The 18,981-nt window shown below is 40.1% G+C and overlaps 1 protein-coding gene across 1 annotated transcript; it reads right to left on the bottom strand.

Moving 5' to 3' along the window:
• Positions 1-257: 257 nt before the first annotated feature.
• LOC136827709 (E3 ubiquitin-protein ligase TRIM23-like) lies at positions 258-4,544 on the bottom strand. Its single transcript, XM_067085174.1, has 5 exons — positions 4,438-4,544; positions 3,202-3,906; positions 2,631-2,765; positions 1,322-1,507; positions 258-886 (listed from the first exon to the last, which is right to left on the bottom strand). The coding sequence occupies exons 1-5, from the start codon at positions 4,438-4,440 to the stop codon at positions 356-358; spliced, it is 1,560 nt and encodes a 519-aa protein (XP_066941275.1). The 5' UTR covers positions 4,441-4,544; the 3' UTR covers positions 258-355.
• Between the last annotated feature and the right edge of the window lie 14,437 nt (positions 4,545-18,981).

The raw sequence follows: 18,981 nt of genomic DNA, 5'->3' as shown, positions 1-18,981 counted from the left end.
ATTACTGTAGAATGTTGCAAGTGAGAAGTAAAAACTCCTGCGAATGTATAGAAAATATTGATCGAGCTAAATCAGTATATTGACCAAAGAGTCCTGCAACCGACTAATTTCCAAGCCAGTAAATAATATTAAGCCTCCAAAAATTTAGTGTTTCCTTAGTATTATCTGAAGTAACTGTCTCTACATTCACTGGATTTGTAAGAGTAGGAAAGAATTTTAATCTCATTAACAAATTTTATTATTATTAAATGGTACAGTTTGTGTTTCAAAACAAATTCTTAAAACGATGTTTATTCATTGCTGTGAAATTTTGAACATAAGAAACAGGGTGTAGCTTCACCGGATAGCAAATAGCCTACCGATCAAGTAGGACCCCACAGTCCTGTATGTTAACATCCCTGATGTTTGAATACTGAGAGACAATTTCAGTCAGAAAGTGCAGCCCTTCCTCGACAGTTCCAAAGCAGCCTCCAAGATTCTGTCCAGGACAGTCCTTTGTTAGTATAACAAACTGTGCGGCATTGTCCTCAGTCCCCAAAACACTCCCAACTGCTCCAGCTACAGCAGGGTAGATGTGGGTTTCCTTCATCCACTCGCCCCAGCCCAGACCTGGCACCAGTGCTTTCCCTCCAGAGCCATCGTTGTTTTCGTAGTCTCCGAAGAGCACTCGCTCACTACCATGTGAGTCTTTTCTCATGACTTCTAAGACTCTTGTATCAGCATAAGACGGGCCCATTTCACCTGTGCAAAGTGCTGCGAAGTGTTGAGCGAATTTTGTTTCGGGGGAAAGACGGATAAAGAGTTTCCCAAGCGTTCTGTCCTCTGCAGCTAATTCTAGGAAGGCCACTCTGACTGACGTGTCTAAAAGTGAAGTGACATCATCATACTGTGAAGACAGAATTATGTCGATGTTGTTATGAATAACAGCAATAAACAAAAGTACAAGCTGTTCCCAGAGCAAGATTCTTATAATGTAAATGCACCCACTTTAAAAAAATTCAAAAGTAAACAGAAAAACGATCACATTCTGTTACATTGCGTCGTAATTTCCCGTAACAATCAGAAATGCAAAACTCTTGGTTGATTTGACTAAGATTATGGCATTATTTGTCAACTGACCCAAAGAACCAAGTAACAATACACATCTTTGACAGATTCGAGTCCTTACTTACTTAGAGTACCAATTATTATGCAATTATTTTCTAATGATAACCTTCAAATATCCATATTGTAATCCTAAAAAATTTCTTTTCTCATCGTGCGGTGACTAATTGGTGTGGTTCTCGGGACAGAGACGTTAGATTTATACCGATATACTTACAGAAATTGTCAGAGCACTGGGAGGAGGCCCAAGTTCCTGTCGCAGGCAATGCAGACACACCTTCCCTTCCTCAGAGAGCGTGATCTTCGCATAAATTCTCCTGCCTTCTCTCTCTTGCACTGCATAGACCTTCCCCTCTCGAGCCAGTTGTCTTTCTGGACTACTTATGACCAGGAGACCACGAGCCTGTCACAGATACCTTTCTTAGGACGGTCGTGTTCTAAATGGAGGTGAATTTATCAGCTTTATTTGTTGGATTTTGGTATGGTTTTGTAAAGGGTGTCCTAACGCAAATATATAATCAGTATTTAAGATTTTTATTTAGGATGAAGCAGTATGTTATTAAAGATCTCATGAACCGAAATTGAGCAAAATAAAATATCTTTTCTGGCATTGTAAGACACTTTTTTTTTAATATTGATAATGGTCTATGGCCAAGGATAAAGTTGTAAGATTTTGAGCGCTTCCGAATGCATAAGTAAAGTATTCACTTTTATAATAATTAGGTAAAACAGAGAGAGAGAGAGAGAGAGAGAGAGAGAGAGAGAGAGAGAGAGAGAGAGAGAGAGAGAGAGAGAGAGAGCGCAGAATTGGTAATTATATGGGTCTCGGCAATGAAGACCGAATTTTCTGTGAAATTTTGATAGTGTACGAGAAATCTCATCCTACAGTGAGAATGGTCTGTAGACCTACAGTTACAGTACAGACATACCAGCCATAACAGCCTAGATGAAGTTGGAAGGTGAGGCTCATGATAAAGAAAGAACTGACTAAGGCATCAGAAGAGACCAAATAGAACAACCTAGATCCCTGCAGTTCGAAACTGAAATGGAATTAAAGATTAATTCATGGCTCGATGGAATTTTGCTCATATTAGAGAGAGATGTTCTCAAACCTTTTAAAGTGGCATCTCTTCTAAGATGATATCAGTTCTTTAACCTTAAGTTCTGGTGAGATGATAATTTATTTCATAATCTTATTTTATGGCCATCACAAGGAGGTATATGACCTCGCTTTACTTATTTAATTTCAAGGCTGAGAAAAATAGCGATGAAAAAGGAAAAAGTAAAAGAATAAACTATCGTACAAAAATCTGCGTTATTCTTATATTTTGATTTTTAACGAAAAAAGCTGAGGGACAAATAATTATAAGCCGGTTCATCACCCTTTCTACTTCATAGTTGGAAAATCAATTTTTTTTTCAAACCTTTTCAAAGGCCCCAGCAACATGAGCATCCTTACACACGCTCTACTCTTAAGGAATGAAAGAAATATTTTGGAAAGTCTAATCTCTGCAAAAGTAACTTACGTCAATCGTCTTTGGGACGTCCTCATCAGCCACCAGGGCATTGACATCAGCAAGAAGGCCAGTCTGGTCTTCATCGTCCTGAGAGGTGAGAATCTCTTCTATCAGACCGATCTTCTCGTTGGTGTTCTGAAGTACCTTCAAGGTAAAGTTACGGGGGAGTTGGAATTATTCTAGCAAGATGTAAACTACAGTCTGTAAACCACTTTCATTTTGTCAAGAGTTTAAGTTCCAAGCATTGTCAGAGAGACTTAATTATTTAAAATGTATTTCTTATTGTTTGTTTCCCTTCCTTTTTCCATTCTTTCATAATTGTGAGTTGTCTGCTTCTAGCAAATATTATTTCCCGTTTATTTTGTGAAGAAGAAAAGTCTGTATGCGTAACTTTAAGCAAATAATTATACACAATTCATTTCTTCAACAACTTTCAACTCATGTAGATTCTTGATTCTAAAATATTTCACTTGTTAAAAAGGCTACTATTTTTCATTGGCTTGTCCGATTAAATTATTCATTTTGTTGAAAAGTAGACATTAAAAGGAATTTTTATATATTTCTAAATGCACTGACAAACCTTTTGAATGCTGAGTCGACATATCTCATCCCACGATAAGATGTCCTTTAGATCATTCACGATTGTCTTCAACTCTCCGGTGATTTCCTCTGTCTGGTCCATGATGGGACCAGCCATAGCGAAGTCACTGGCTTCCTGCAATTTCTCATCCGCGTGTTTTAACAGTCTTTCCTTCTCGAATAGCATGTTGAGTTGACGCCTCAAGATGTCATTTTGTTCTTCCAAGTGGACTAACTGACGCTCATAGTTCCTTTCCATCTGTTTCATCTTGGTCAGCACATCATCCTTTATCTTTCTCTTCGCTTCCAAAATGCCATTCCTGAGATCACAGTTCCCCTGTATAGAACTTTTAAGTTGAGATTTAGCCGTCTGGCAATGAGTGAGATTGATCTTGCTCACTCCCTCCCTGAAACCCTCCAGGCAACCCTCGAAATTGGCTGTTTCCCACGAATGACTCTTACGAGTAGTTTCAAGCTCAGCTACATATTTCAAGAGCTCTAACAAGCAGGTGTTAACGCTAAAGCTCTGGACAGAAGTGGCTTCCATTCTGCGTCGGCAGAAGGGACAAGTTACACCCTCACTTTCGATGAGCTGGTCGATACATTCTGAGCACAGGCAGTGGAAGCAAGATAAGATCCGCGGGCAGTGTTCTCCGTCGTCGAAGGCATTGTTGCAAATGCCGCACTCTTTTGATGGACTGGAAGCCTGTCGAAATGTAAGAAAGTCTGTTACCACAGTAATTTGTGATTTTCTTCTTTTTTTTTAAATTTTTTTATTTTAAATATTTCTGAACGACTTCTGTGTTTGTCCTTTAATGTATCTGAAGATCAGATTCCTAAAGCACATTTTCCCTTTCTCCAGAAGATAGAATTTGTGAAATGAAATAAGTCCTTTTGAGAAAGATACTTAAACTTCCACCATACATTGTAGCACGAAGATATTCAATCTTCGTGTTATTTAGGTAGAAAATAAGGGGAACATGAATGTATCATAGAAGCAAAATGGGGATGAGATGACAAGAAAAATTACCAATACGTGTAAGGTTTTATTCATGTAAGTAAACCTACCTGTACAAATACCAAGATATCCTTCTGGGTAAGATACAGTGAGTTTCATACTGGCTTTGAGATAAGGATTGATCAATGGATATCTTTACGCTGGCATAGTAAATAAGTAAGAGGGAAAATATTTCTGCAATTACGTCTATCATAGGCAGCACTAAAATTTTTCACTCACCATATACTGTCTCGTTTCTCTTGCAAATATAGTTCTGTCTTTCTGACTCGCTGCAAATGCCACAACTTTTTTTTCGCTTAGAAGCACATTTTCTCATTGGTTAAGCTTCATTTCCTGAAGTTATCCTCAGCATGAGTCTTTCATCAGTGTTTGCAGATCATCCTTCTGAAAAGCAAGGAAAACGCAGCAATTTGCAATTAAAGAACCCCATCATTCTGAGTCATTTGGTAATTATTTTTATTTTATCTTGCAGTGTTTGTAGTGTATATGTTCTGTTCATTAACTCCATCCATGAAGACTAGGTTTGCATTGAAACCCTGTTTTCTCGATGTAACATGAAACCTGGTGTTTCCTGCCGGGTTCCAAAATTACATTGATATATGCACGTGTTCTCTAGCAATCTCGATAATCTTTATATTTTGTTCACTAACCCCGTCCTTAATGATGACATGACTAGATGTACTTTTGATCCGTGTTGCTTTGATTTTACATAAACATAGTTTCCTATTGATGTTCAAAGTTACGTTTATATCTGTATAATTGGCTCGTTTAGATTAAGGAGGCCTTATGCCAACACGGGTCCCTGCGTTAAGGCAAGAATGGTATGATGCCCAAGGGAATAGGAGGAATTGTGTGGACCTCTGGACTAATAAACCAACAGAGAAGTACAGTATTTGTACTGGATTGACTTTTCTGCGTGTTCGTTCACGTGTTAACTGTAGAGAGAAATGCGCTGAAAGTCAAGACTGGGGCATGAAATTTGCGTTATTAAAAGACCGCGAGGCCATAAGACCACTCGGAGTAAAAACTTGAATATAAGGAGAAAAATCTTGTTCAAGCGTTTCAGCAACTTGCAGTTGCTCTTATTTAACCAAACCATTGCATGCCAGGGAAGGAGAGCGGGAGATAGAACTGAGAGAGGTATTGCTTTTAGTATTCCAAAGTGCAAAACGTCATTCATTAATTATTACATTTTGGAAGTGATAAAACTGGGATATTCGACGCCCAGTTCCAATAATTCGTATTACATTAGGCAAAATGACTTTCTACGATATAATTATATACACACATATATATATGTACATTATATATATATATATATATATATATATATATATATATATATATATATATATATATATTATATATATATATATATATATATATATTTCTAAGGACTGAGAATTAAGGAGTTTAAATGCTGACAATGCGTGATAAATGAACAAATAAATGTAATGAGAAACCTGCCTCTGTATGAGAGGCCGCTTTCTTTATTCTCTCTCTCTCTTTCTCTCTCTCTCTCTCTCATATCTCAGTGCACTTGCTTTCATCGATTCCTGTTCATCTCTGACGTTAAGATTCACGATATCCCAAAAACAATATAGTCTCGAAATTCTACTATTTCCAAAAAGGACCTGCTAGAGTCAGTATCTTACCACTTAGCAACTCCTGTTCTTGAGGACGATCACAATATCTGGAACTGCAATTAAATAAAAGTGCTGGAAAGAACGGAATCTTTTGATGAAGAAAGGCACTTGCTATAGGGAATCGAGAAGCCAGCCAGCCAGGAGCCGACACACAACTGGCGTGTACAGGTCTTCGACTGCATGAACACCATCATGCGCTAATCGATAGCTTTTGTTTATGTCTCTCTTCTGTTTCTTGTTTACCAGTATTTCCTAGCGCAACCTGGTTATAATCAGTGGATAGTAATAGTAGTAGTCTGATATTTTTAGTGCATATTATTAACACTGCGCGAAGCATTAAAAAAGACTGAATAACGGCTAGTTAACTCGTTGCCAGGAGTAACCTTTTGAATAAAATCGAGAGTGGTGTGTATACAATAGACAGACAAGAGAGAGAGAGAGAGAGAGAGAGAGAGAGAGAGAGAGAGAGAGAGAGAGAGAGAGAGAGAGAGAGAGAGAGAGAGAGAGAGAGAGAAATGCCGTTTGCGAGGTTAACAAAGGAAGTGGTTAAATGTACCAAGGTATAAAACAGCCAGGGTTGCTTCCATTCATTCCGATTATTACCACTGAAAATCTGTCAAAGAACCTCCATTACTAGTGTGAAATAACATTTGTAAAGAGGGTTGTTATCGGATGACCAGATCTGTATATTTCCTTACAGGTATTTGTTTTATGTACTCTATGAGTAATAATTGAATTTTTATCTTATTGTTAATTTTGTTATTCATAGACTGGGTGACTTATTCTCTCCGGTAAAGGAATGAATAGTAAAGATTTTTCAAATAACCAAGTTGGATAAATGTGAGATTTTTTTATGGCTTGGAAACTTGCTGATGTGATCCCGCCTTTAAGGTTCTTTGAATAGCACTTTCAGGAAACATACTTGAATGACACTGTCTTCAAGGTTCTGACGCTGAACCAGATCGAAAAATCAAACAGTCTGAATGAGCTGAACCTGGATGGGCATGATTCACGTAAGCTATGAAATGTGTTAAGGCACTAGAGATATAGGGACGACTACACTCACTCAATGATCGTTAATTCCACATAATCATGAACAGAGACAATTACCTACGATTGTCAGTGCCTTTTCAATAAGGAACATTCAAGGAATATTCTATGGTCGTTGCGTTTTTTTTTTTGTTTGGGGGGGGGGAGCTGATAACGAGGTGTTTTCAAGTTTCTTTGAACCAACAAAAGGATATGAAGACCATTGGAGACCGACCAAAATAATACACTTTAGCCTACCATTGCACGTCGTAGGAAAAAGAAAACGTAAACATATAAAAGAAAACTAATTCTCATTATTTTAAAGGGTGCTTAATTAATTTAGACCGACACCAATTTATTCTAACTAAAAAGAATAATCAGTTTCTAAAAGTTCCGTTATTGTTATTTCGTAAGGTAAAAATATATGTTAAAATTGACTGGCATACTAACGCAAAAGTGACAGGTAGAAATAGGTATAAAGAGCTTAAGGAGTTTTGTGTTAGTTGAATTATTTTTCAATAAAAAAATAATTAAGAATCATCCCACTATAACTGCTCACAGCTTCTTCCTTATCAGAAATAGTATCACCATTCACTTTCAAATCAAGCTGTAACTTCCAGTAATATAATACTTTATCTAGGTGTATATTATTGTTCAAGATTAACAAATACGATTTTTTTAATGTTTAAATTAGAGTTTAATAAGAAAACGACGCCCGTTTGCCATTTTAGATTTAGCCTAATAACATAAAACAAAAATAATAGAAAATGGCTACTACAACAATAATACCTGAAATTACATTAACTTTTCCCCAAGAGTATTTCCAAAACGTATCTCATCATTCAGAGCAGAAGCGCTCAAGGTTGACCAAAAACTATGGCTTCAGACGAGGCCAGGGATATTTATTTCGACGTTTTGCTAAAGAGGCGAACACTCTTTATTTGCTCTATATGACCTCAGACACTCGACGCAGTGATGTTGGGAGCCGTCGGAGGATTATGTTCCGCGAGTCGGAAGGGCTCGAAGTAACAGTAAGGGGTTTTCGATTACATAGCCATAGCTCCCGGCAAATGCTGGACAAGGTTTGTAATCCTGGTTGTCAAATATTATGTATATATATATATACATTATATATACATATATATATACATTATATATATACATATATATATATATATATATATATATATATATATATATATATATATATATATATATATATAAATATAAATTATACAAATATGTATTACATATATATATATATATATATATATATATATATATATATATATATATATATATATATTTATACATATTTATATAATATAGATATATGATTTATATATATATATATATATATATATATATATATATTATATATACATATATATACATATGTATATTATATATATATACATATATGTAGAATGTATGTATGTATATATATATGTATATATTTATAATATATATATATATATATATATATATGTATATACACATACACACACACACACACACACACATATATATATATACATATATATATATATATATATATATATATATATATATATATATATATATATATATATATATATATATATGTCGGGTAGGCCTAATAGTTTCAAGGTAGTGAGTGCTTCACGAACGCAGAATTTAGGCGAGGACGGAGCACTATAAGCATTTCTTTATAGCTCCATTGTTTCCCCGTTGACTGGTAGTTGATCAACTGCAGTGGGTTGCACACTGGGCAAGAGAATGTCATAGGGCCAGAAACCTTATTCGAAAATGATAGCTAAGAATCAGAAGTCAACGTGTTCGAATCTCCCTAACCTGTGATCTTAATGTCTGTTCAGACTTTTTGTTTCCGTTCCATTTGAAAAACCAATCAAGCTGCGTTATGCTTTCCTATTTTTTTCCATGGTAACGAGAGTTTTTCCATAAAGAACAAACATATTCTCTTATTAAGAGAATTTTGTCCTCAAAAAAAATATGATCTAGGCATCTTGAAACCCATGAATACTATTTGGTAGCTCAAATACAAAGACATCGTACTACCAAAACCAAATTATCGGTCATTTATAAAACATGAGTGTAAGTTTATAAATGCAGTCTATCTGGGGAAACCGAAGCGCCAAGCTTATGTGCGATAGTCTGAGCATCTCTGAAAGATCAATAAGAATTTACAGACCCTGAGCAAAACCACCATACAATGCTATTTTTCAACACGGCGAAACGCTGACCGTCGTATGATCTTTGACTATCTATCTTCCCCAGTCACACAAATCCGGTGAAGACGTCAACACTCCCGAGTCTGTGCCAAACAAAACATACTTGATCTGAGGTGCAACGAGAGACCAAAGAGGCAATTGTGTTTCCACTTGCTGATTATTGCACAGGTAAATGTTTTTTAGGTTTTGTTTCTTTTCGACGCTTGCCAACTCACGCAAAATAGTTTGGCAACACTTCGAAACTTTTAGGATATCGCCGAGACCACCTCGCACAACAACCATTGTGGTTGGAGGAGTTATCAAACCCTTTTCCTTGTCAGCTGGATTTTTCGTTTTATTATGATAAAATAAAATGTAGGAATATGTAAGTAAGTTAGATATGCTTAACAAAGATGAAAAGCATTTGTAACAACTATTATTTTCATCCGAGTGAGATTTGTAAACATAGGTCTATGAAGGTAGACTATTTCTTTCTAACAATTACTGTTGATTTAAGTCCGGTTTTGTCTCCGTAATGTTATGATTGAAACTTTAAACGAAGGGTGTTATGGTGAAATATTTATACTTTGCTTATTTCGTCAATCATTTAACGTTATCCATTTTAAGTAAGAACTAGATACAACACGAATATGTATATTTTAGTAATGTAAAATAGGGAAAATTACGTTCGGCATGGCTACGGTAGATAGACAACTCGTCGAACGAAAATTCTCTCTCTCTCTCTCTCTCTCTCTCTCTCTCTCTCTCTCTCTCTCTCTCTCAAACTCTCTCTCTCTCTCTCTCTCTCTCTCTCTCTCTCTCTCTCTCTCTCAAACTCTCTCTCTCTCTCTCTCTCTCTCTCTCTCTCTCTCTCTCTCTCTCTCTCTCTCTCTCTCTCAGTAACTTCACTCAGCTAATTAACTAACTCTTAGGCACAAATAATAATTCCTAACGCTTAGGCCTAAGTGTGGCTCACATACTGATTTAGCATGGCTATTAGATCTTCCTTGGTCTCTATTTGGCTACTATCCCAATTGCTACAACATACCCTAAGGATATTCGACAGGGTTGACATCCGGTAATTTTATAGGCCATACAATCCGGATGGTGTCTGAATGGTCTTTAAACCTATGCTGTTACTATTTTGCCGGTGCTACTTTGGCTTATTATCTACGCGTCACCTCCTAGGTGCTAGTACTAGATATGGCGCAAGCTCAATGGGACGCCGTGTTTAGTAGGTTATATCCCCTCTTGGATCAAAGATTTCGTTTATTAATATAATTTGTCGACCACACAATATGGAAATGAGTGCATATAATACTTTGATCCCAGAGGGGCTAGTACTAAACACGGAGTCCCATTGAGCTTCCGCCATGTTTAGTGCTAGCACCTCGGTGGTGGCGCGTAGATAAAAAGCCAAAGTAGAACCATTTTGCCATTATGAACAGAAGAGTTAAACATCATTATGTATGCTGGCTCATTACGGAGCATAGGCGAGCGTCACCCTTACTGATGAACTAGAACAACTTTTAATTTTTTCAGTACTTTACCGCTGGGTTTTCTTTCAAAAAGGGAATGATTAAACTTTATGCTTGCATCTGTAACGCTGCGTGATTTGCTAAACTCACTTCAGATCGCTGAGAAGGTGACACAGAAGGGTTGAATTTTGCCCTTCGAAATTTTCAACCAACTTTCTTCAACTTATTCACTGACATGTTCACATTTGTGAAGCTTCCTATTTCAAATTAGAGACTCTGTCTTTTCCTTAGAACCGAGGCCAAAGTGGAAACCTGGAAAATGGCCATAACGGATGGCGGAGTGTGTGATCCGACAACCACTACGATTATGGGAGAGTATTCCACACACACACACACACACACACACACACACACACAGTTAGGATAGGTTAACTTGGGTCTAGCTGAATAATGGCGAGTAAATCATTTAAACGGACGACTGCAGCCTGACTTACGACGGGTCTTCCTTTGACGGGATTGGCCCACGCCCTGCCTCTAATAACCGGGCAATATTGAGTTACAGCTGAAGTAATAACGACCCAGCTGGCAGCTGGGTCTCATGAACAGGAGTTGCTGTTGTCATTAATGATGGAGACAGCGAGCCATGACTTCGCTTGTTTATCGCGAATGTTGATGGTGGAGGAAAAGGTCGGGAATACCTTGGCGATTTTTTTTCAGAACAGTCTCGTTTATTACCTTATGATAGCCGTATACTGAAGTCTCTCTCTCTCTCTCTCTCTCTCTCTCTCTCTCTCTCTCTCTCTCTCTCTCTCTCCCTCCTGATTATGGCTCTCTCCTTCAGTCCATCGTTTGATGTCATAAGAAAGCGAGAGTTCCCTACTAAAGCTCTGTTCAAAGCAATAAAAGTCACAATGGTGCCTTTAAGTAGGTTTAAGGACAAGGTTGATGCCACTGTGGTTACTTGAGGACACTGAACATTTCTATGCCAGCATGACAATAGACACCCTCCAATAGATCCTGTGACCAATCTTCCGGGATCAAGGTTTGAAGTTAATTTTCGGTTTAGAGGAAGGTTTTGCTCAAATGAAGCAGGGGTATACCTTGCAAAAATGTGGGCTAATTTTATGAATCACGGTGATGTGATAAATGGTCATAATATGGCTACGTGCGACAAACGCACTACACGGTCAACATGGCAGAGGTGGGTGGATATCGTCTCCAAATGCAAAACACCTGAGTTCGACGGGTGAGTTGATGGGAGGCGATATTCACTTATAACCTCTTGCGGCCGAATGGGTTAGTGCGTCCCCTGTAGTCCTGAGTCCTCGTCCGTCGCTGGTTCGACCCCACGGGACGGTGGACTTATTATCAACTAAAAAATTCCCCTTCGGTAACATATATGAAAATATATTATTTCCGAGGTAGAGCGAATTGGATATTAAAGGACGTTTGTAGCTTTCTGATTGTATATGAATCACGGTGATGTGATAAATAGTCATATATATATATATATATATATATATATATATATATATATAATAAACAAAAATAAAGCTAAACCACCTAAATGTGATTATTATCATCATCATTCTCCGCATTTGCTTCATTATCATCATCCTCATCATCATCGTTATCATCCGCTCCATCATGTTCAAAATCTTTTGTAGGATCGTGAAGATGTCGCCGTACTGATTTGCTGAGATGCTTTGGGAGTGCTGGCCCGCTGTAGCCCACTGGTGTACATATGCCTTCTTTGAGAGTCCATCCGTGATCCAGTGGAGTCGGGGGGTGACTCCGGCTGGCTTCAAGAGCAATGAAGCTCTCGCTTCGGTCTGACAGAGATGACGATGGATCACGTAAGTTGTTCAAGTGTGTCAAATCATCCTGTGACAAGGAGATCCAAACTTCAAGATTGTGTTGAATTATTCTTCTAATGAGAGCTTCATACATAAGTCGCTGACTTCTAATACTTCGCTTGTAATGCTTGCTTCTCAGTGCTTGATCAAGAGAACCTTCAGCAATCACTCTTGCAGTAACAAGAATATCTAACAATCCTGATCTATGGAACCGTTTGTCGATTGCATGTATAAATGAACATTGGATATGAAATGGGCCCATTCATGGTAGGATGACATAAAATCTTTGAGGGTGTTCATATTTTATTTATACGATCAGAGCATAAACAGGCTGGTCACCTACTAACTGTATGAATGGCATGTTCTTCATGTTTGCTGCAGCTACCATCCTCTTCATAACTTCATGTACTATAGCTTTATGATGAGGGTGAGGAAATGTGAGGAAATAATATGGCTTGCTCTTGGCCACTGCTGGCTGAAGAGATGCTTTGAAAGCCAGCACACGCACCCACTGTTTGTTGTTCCACTTGTAGCTGATTCCTGTTTTCATCTAGGCGTACTAGACTGTATCAACCCTCTTTTTCTCTGGCTTATAGCACTGCAAGAATGGTCTATGTTGGCGTCGGGTCTAATGGTTGGAGTACCATGCTGAAAGGTCTTGTATTGTTGAAATTTATGTTGATCTTCACACAGATTTCATGTCTTGTTGTTGAGGTATTTGAAGTTCAGGAGACTCATCTGAAGCCACAACTATAAGATCCTCTGGTTGAACAAACATTACATTTGTGCGATGAGATGTATCTTCTCCTGTCAATGTGTTATCCTTGAAGTCATCATTGTCCATCACCGCAGTGCCTGGCATTCCAGTTGGAAGTTCCTGAGGACATACTGGGTTCTGTTCGAGTTCATATTTTCTCCAGGTGTCATGAAGGTTTAAGACGTTTTTTAGCTAATTCGTAGTGAAAGTTTCTTTAGCACATCAATTATCTCGCGATTTCGGGTAAGTCCCTGTAACATTTAATGGGCTCTTTAGAGACATTGTAAATTACCAATAAAACTGCGCTGTTATGCATCATATATAGTTTTCAAATAAGTACTCTATGTATATATCAAATCAATATTTTTTCAGTTGAAAAACGTGACATATTTTATAAGTATTTTGGCGAAAACTAAGTTTTAACATCAAATATGAGATCCTTGACCTCATAAACCTATAATTAGATACCAAGAATTCATTTGTAAAAGAAAAATTCCCTAAGATACGAAGTTTTATAGGCGACCATCTTGGATTTATGCCATTCAAAAATTTAGCCCACTTTTTTGCAAGGTAAACCCCTGCTTCATTAGAGCAAAACCTTCCTCTAAACCGAAAATTAACTTCAAACCTTGATCCCAGAAGATTGGTCACCGGATCAATTGGAGGGCCCTCTACTATAATATAAATACTAGGTTTACATTCTTGTCTTTTCCAGTGTCCATTACATGTATAGCTGTGTTTGCTGTTTCATGACTAGACTGGTATGAAAATGAAAGAACATACAATAAATAAAATTCCAGTTCGAATTGTTCTTGATTAATCGAAAGTATGATTGAGCCACAATGAGTTGTCAGTACCATTTTATTTTGTACTCTTGAGACCATAGCAGTTGCAACGCCAGTCAATGGAAATTAATCAATTACCACTGAATGAATTTTGTTTGCTGGTGTGATTATTTGGTAAAGAATCCTTTAATAAGTCTTACGTTTCTCTACCCTCCTGAGCAACAATCATTCATTAGCGAAGGTTACAATTTTCAAATGAAATTTCTCTCTCTCTCTCTCTCTCTCTCTCTCTCTCTCTCTCTCTCTCTCTCTCTCTCTCGTATTTTACCACACGGATCGTATTCATTCATTCTTCTGAACTATTATTAGGACAAGACTGCAATTCTTTGGGTTGATTTGTACGCTTAATTGCACGTAAATCTGTTCACACTCCATTTACCTGTGGTTGATCATCATCGCCTTTCTTGATAAATTACACATTTGCTTCATGGAGTTTAGAGGCAATTGTTCGGTCTTTAATTTCAAGTGTTCTTTGATATCACACTTTCGTGTTCTTCAATTTTTGGGTGGGAGAGTGGGTTGGCAGGGGTGGCGGGGGGTGATTGCCCGTACAGCGCCCGTTTCCTTGCTTCCTGGTTATGATGTAATAGTTCACTACCACAGTCGTTTCATTTCAAGACATCTGTTCTCCAGAATCATGGATAATATCACGAGTCTTTATTGTGCCTTAAAAAATGAAGTAAAATTAATTTGACCTGTACATCTAAGGGAAGGGTTCTCAAACTACTAAAGTGGGACAGATTCCTTCTGACAGAGCACTCTTAAGATTTCGTGTTAGGGTTGTTTCGTGAATAGTTCACGTTTGACTGAATTGCTGTATGCTTCGAGATACAATATTGTAAAACAATATTGTAAAACATCCAGGGAAGGGGAATTACGTTTACTCTTAGTAGCGAGTAGGAAATGGAAGCTTGAGTCGCTGATGACCAAGTCAGCCATCACTTTATGAAAAGTATAATTCACAATTTTCTAAATATTACCTCAAGTACGCAATTATCCAGGGACGCATTTGTCCTGGGACTCAAATGCTCTGGGACACAATTGTCTGGTACACAACTGTCTGGGACGCATATTCCCCAACTGTATTATGGTTCGGCCAGACGAGTGAGAACGGGAGCGCGCTCAGTCTTTTGTTTGTTTTTACGGTAATCCCCAACGGGCTAGTACTAAACACGCCGCTAAACAGGACAGTTGTGTATTGTGGGTGTGGTAAACAAACATATTGAGATTATTTTCAAGAAGATTCTATGGTTAGTTTTAAAAGATATGGCATCCCGCTTTTTTCAGGGAAGGTCACGAGCCATATGCGTCCGGGACAGTGGCTTAGCTGGCATTCCATCAGTGGGGGCCTAGGTGGGGCCAAGATATTTTTGGGGGGGGCAAAATAAAATTACACAAAACTAATGTACTAATTCTGTAATTAGTAAAATATACTGTCCTCGAATGTATATATCCATGAGAAAGAAGAAAAATAATAGTATTAGTAATTAGTCAGTCTGTACAGTATTTGAAATTATAGAGCCTGTAAAGACATCAGACGTCGCTTCCTTTCCCATCAATCACGATCATGTATCGCATCTATCAACACAGCGAGAATCTCATGTATATATTTGTATGTAGAATATCCTGGCCTTTTCGCCAATATATATTTCATCACTGTATGTACATTATGTCTCTTATTACTATTTGAGTGACTGTTAACAAACACAAATTGCTCTCACTCAGCGTGTGGGTCACGGCAATTGAAGGTCAGGCACTTCGTTTCCGTTCGCACGCTGCTATGTACATCTGTGCCCAGGTAAATAAAGTAGTCAGTACCCAGTTCTGTCTTTTTGACCTCACAACTGGTGACCCGAGGAGCAAATGTAAACACAGCGGTTTTGGCTTTGCCATTAACAGACTTACTACAGCTGCTTTACCTTCAGAGAGCCCTTAACGGAACCATACGGTGACAAAGTCTAGGCCTCTGAAAGCTCCTTCCTCGGAGAACACCCACGCCACTAACAGACTAATTACGGCGTACCTCCTTCAGGTACGTTCTAGCATTCTCGAATGGTTTGGCCCTGCCATTTACAATTCACGTCGACCATATTCAGAATTCATTAACGGAACCACACGGCATATAGTTTTGACTTCTGACGAGCCCCAAACACCATTAACGGACTAAATATGGCGCTTATTTCATGTTTTGGTGTGAGGCAAAATATCAGACACTGAGGTAGAAAGTCATTCTGAGGACACACAGAGCCTCTGCATCCCCCTCTCGCCTTTGAAGGCAGCAGTAAGCCAGGCTATAAAACTCCCATCATTCTCGCGGCAAAATACTGCATCCTAGTTCTGCGGGCAGACATCCATTTCCAGGTAGCAAAAATCACGGACAAGGAAACCAAAGCATACGTCACGATGACAATGCTACTGGAGGAGGTCTTCAACAAAATCACCCCATGGTTGGACTCACAGCTAGGCAAAGTCAAGTACAGAGACCTGCGAGAGAAACTCATTGATGCATACTCCATGCCATCCCAGAGAGAGCCCAACGCCCTCGACTTGATGACTCAGCCCTGGGGGGACGCATCACCCAGGGAAGCCTGGGACGAACTACAAGGTCTCCTGATGCTGCCAGGCATCAACTCAGATGGATGGAGGAGGGAGATCAGCTTGTCGTGGGAAATATTCCTGCGACACCTTCTGCAGGAGGCGAGGGCACAAATCATGGATGCAGACGCCCTCTCAATGGATGAATTGGTGAACATCGCACACAAACTCCACGAGGCCACCAAGGCCTCCAAACACTCTGCAACACCTGCAGTCTGCAGCCTGGTAGCAGAAGAAGCCGGAGTCGGGGACACAAACATGGTATACAGGAAGAAGGCGCCGCCGCAGCAGCAGAAGACGAGGACAAATCTAGCCTAGTGTTACTTCCATCGGAGGTTTGGAAGCGACACCATAAATTGTAGAGCCCCCTGTTCTTTCACAAAAAACTAGAAAGTGGCCACCCATAACAGCAGTGGCCGCAAACCTTAAGGAACCACAGCCAGTGGGATTCTTCATCCACGATGCCATATTAAGACGATGGATGCTGGTAGACACCAGGACTATGCAGTTGGTATTTCTGCCATCGAGGAAGGACCACAACCGCATGTCCGGTGCCGCAGCCACACTAGTGGCCACAAATGGAAGCCCCATCCGCTGCTACGGAACTCGCACCCGCAGAATATCCATCCTGGGCCATAAATATGAATGGTCCTTCATCATCGCGGATGTCAAGTTTCCTTTACTGGGCAATGATTTCCTTGCACATCATGGACTGCTAGTAGGCGTCGGCTGAAAACACCTGCTGGATACCGGAACCTGCCGCTCCCGACCACTCTCCACTGGACTGGGAATGCCCGCTGTATGCTCCATCTCATCGAACAAATTTAATGCCCTCCTCCACGAATTCCCAGATGTCTTCAAGCCAGAACTGCATCAGGTGCCAGGTACCCAGGCCAAGCATGGCATCCATCACCACATCACCACCACAGGCCCACCGACACATGCCAAGTTCCGCCGCCTGCCACCCAAGAAACTCCAAGATGCTAAACGAGCATTTGCTGAGATGGAAAGGATGGGTATCTGCAGAAAGGCATTGAGTCCATGGGCGTCCCCCCTCCACATGGTGAAGAAACCAGATGGTTCCTGGGGGTCCTGTGGGGACTATCGTCAGCTGAACCTAATGACAACACCAGACCACTATCCCCTGCCAAACATGCAGGACCTAACAGGTGCCCCACATGGGGTCAAAATATCCACAAAAACGGATTTGCTCAAGTCCTATTTTCAGTTTTCAGTACATCCTGATGACGTTCCGAAGACAGCCATCATCACACCATTCAGGACATATACCTTCTCCTACTCCACCTTCAGCCTCAGGAGAGCTGGGGCCACATTCCAATGCCTTATGGACAGCGTCTTAGGGGACCTACCTTTCTGCATCTGCTACGTAGACAACATCCTGATCTTCTCCAGGTCCGTGGAAGAGCACCTGGGTCACGTTCAGGCTGTGCTGAAACGCCTTCAGGAGAATGGTTTGGTCGTCAGATTTGACAAATGTATCTTCGGAGTGGAGAAGGTAGGCTTCCTGGGACACGAGGTCTCTCTGGCAGGTGTCCACCCCACGACCTCCAAGGTGAATGCAGTGAAGAAGTTCCTTGGTTTGGTCAGCTACTACTGATGCTTCATGCCCGGCATCTCCCACATCATGTATCCCCTAACCGGAGTACTGAAGGGGAAGCCGAAAGCACTGACTTGGGAAGCCCCGCAGCAAAAGGCGTTTGAACAGACGAAGGCAGCCCTCGCCAAAGCCACCACCTTAACATATCAAGACCCCACCGCCACCCTGAGACTTACCACCGACGCCAACAACGTTGCCTGCTGAGCCGTGCTGGAACAGATAGTAGACGGTTCCCCCCGCCTGCTTGCCTTTTTTTAGCCGCAAGTTAAAGCTGCCGGAGATCCACTACAGTGCAGTCGACAGGGAACTGCTGTCAATCTACCAAGCCGTGTGGCACTTCAAGTACCTCTTGGACGGCAGCCCTTTCACCATCTTGACAGACCACAAGCTGTTGGTACATGCATTCACGAGGGCGGGAGATGCATGGTTGGCAAGACAGCAACGGCACCTGGCTGCTATCTCCGAATTTGGCTGCACCATCGGTTACGTCCCCAGCAAGAAGAACCCAGTAGCCGATGCCCTATCAAGAATTGAAATAAATTCAGTCCACCTGGGCATAGACTACGAAGACCTGGCGAAGGAACAGGCCGCAGACCCGGAAATGGCAGCTTACCGCACGGCACTTACCCCACTGAGGTGGTAAGATGTGCCAGTGGGTGGATCCAGATCAACACTTCTCTATGACACTAGCACAGGCCGCCCGGACCCCCTGATACCTGTGTCACGAAG

Source organism: Macrobrachium rosenbergii, chromosome 42 (assembly GCF_040412425.1).
Source record: "Macrobrachium rosenbergii isolate ZJJX-2024 chromosome 42, ASM4041242v1, whole genome shotgun sequence".
In the NCBI taxonomy this organism is placed as follows: Eukaryota; Metazoa; Arthropoda; class Malacostraca; order Decapoda; family Palaemonidae; genus Macrobrachium; species Macrobrachium rosenbergii.
Note: the sequence above shows the minus strand (reverse complement) of the source record. Positions and strands in the feature narration are given on the sequence as shown.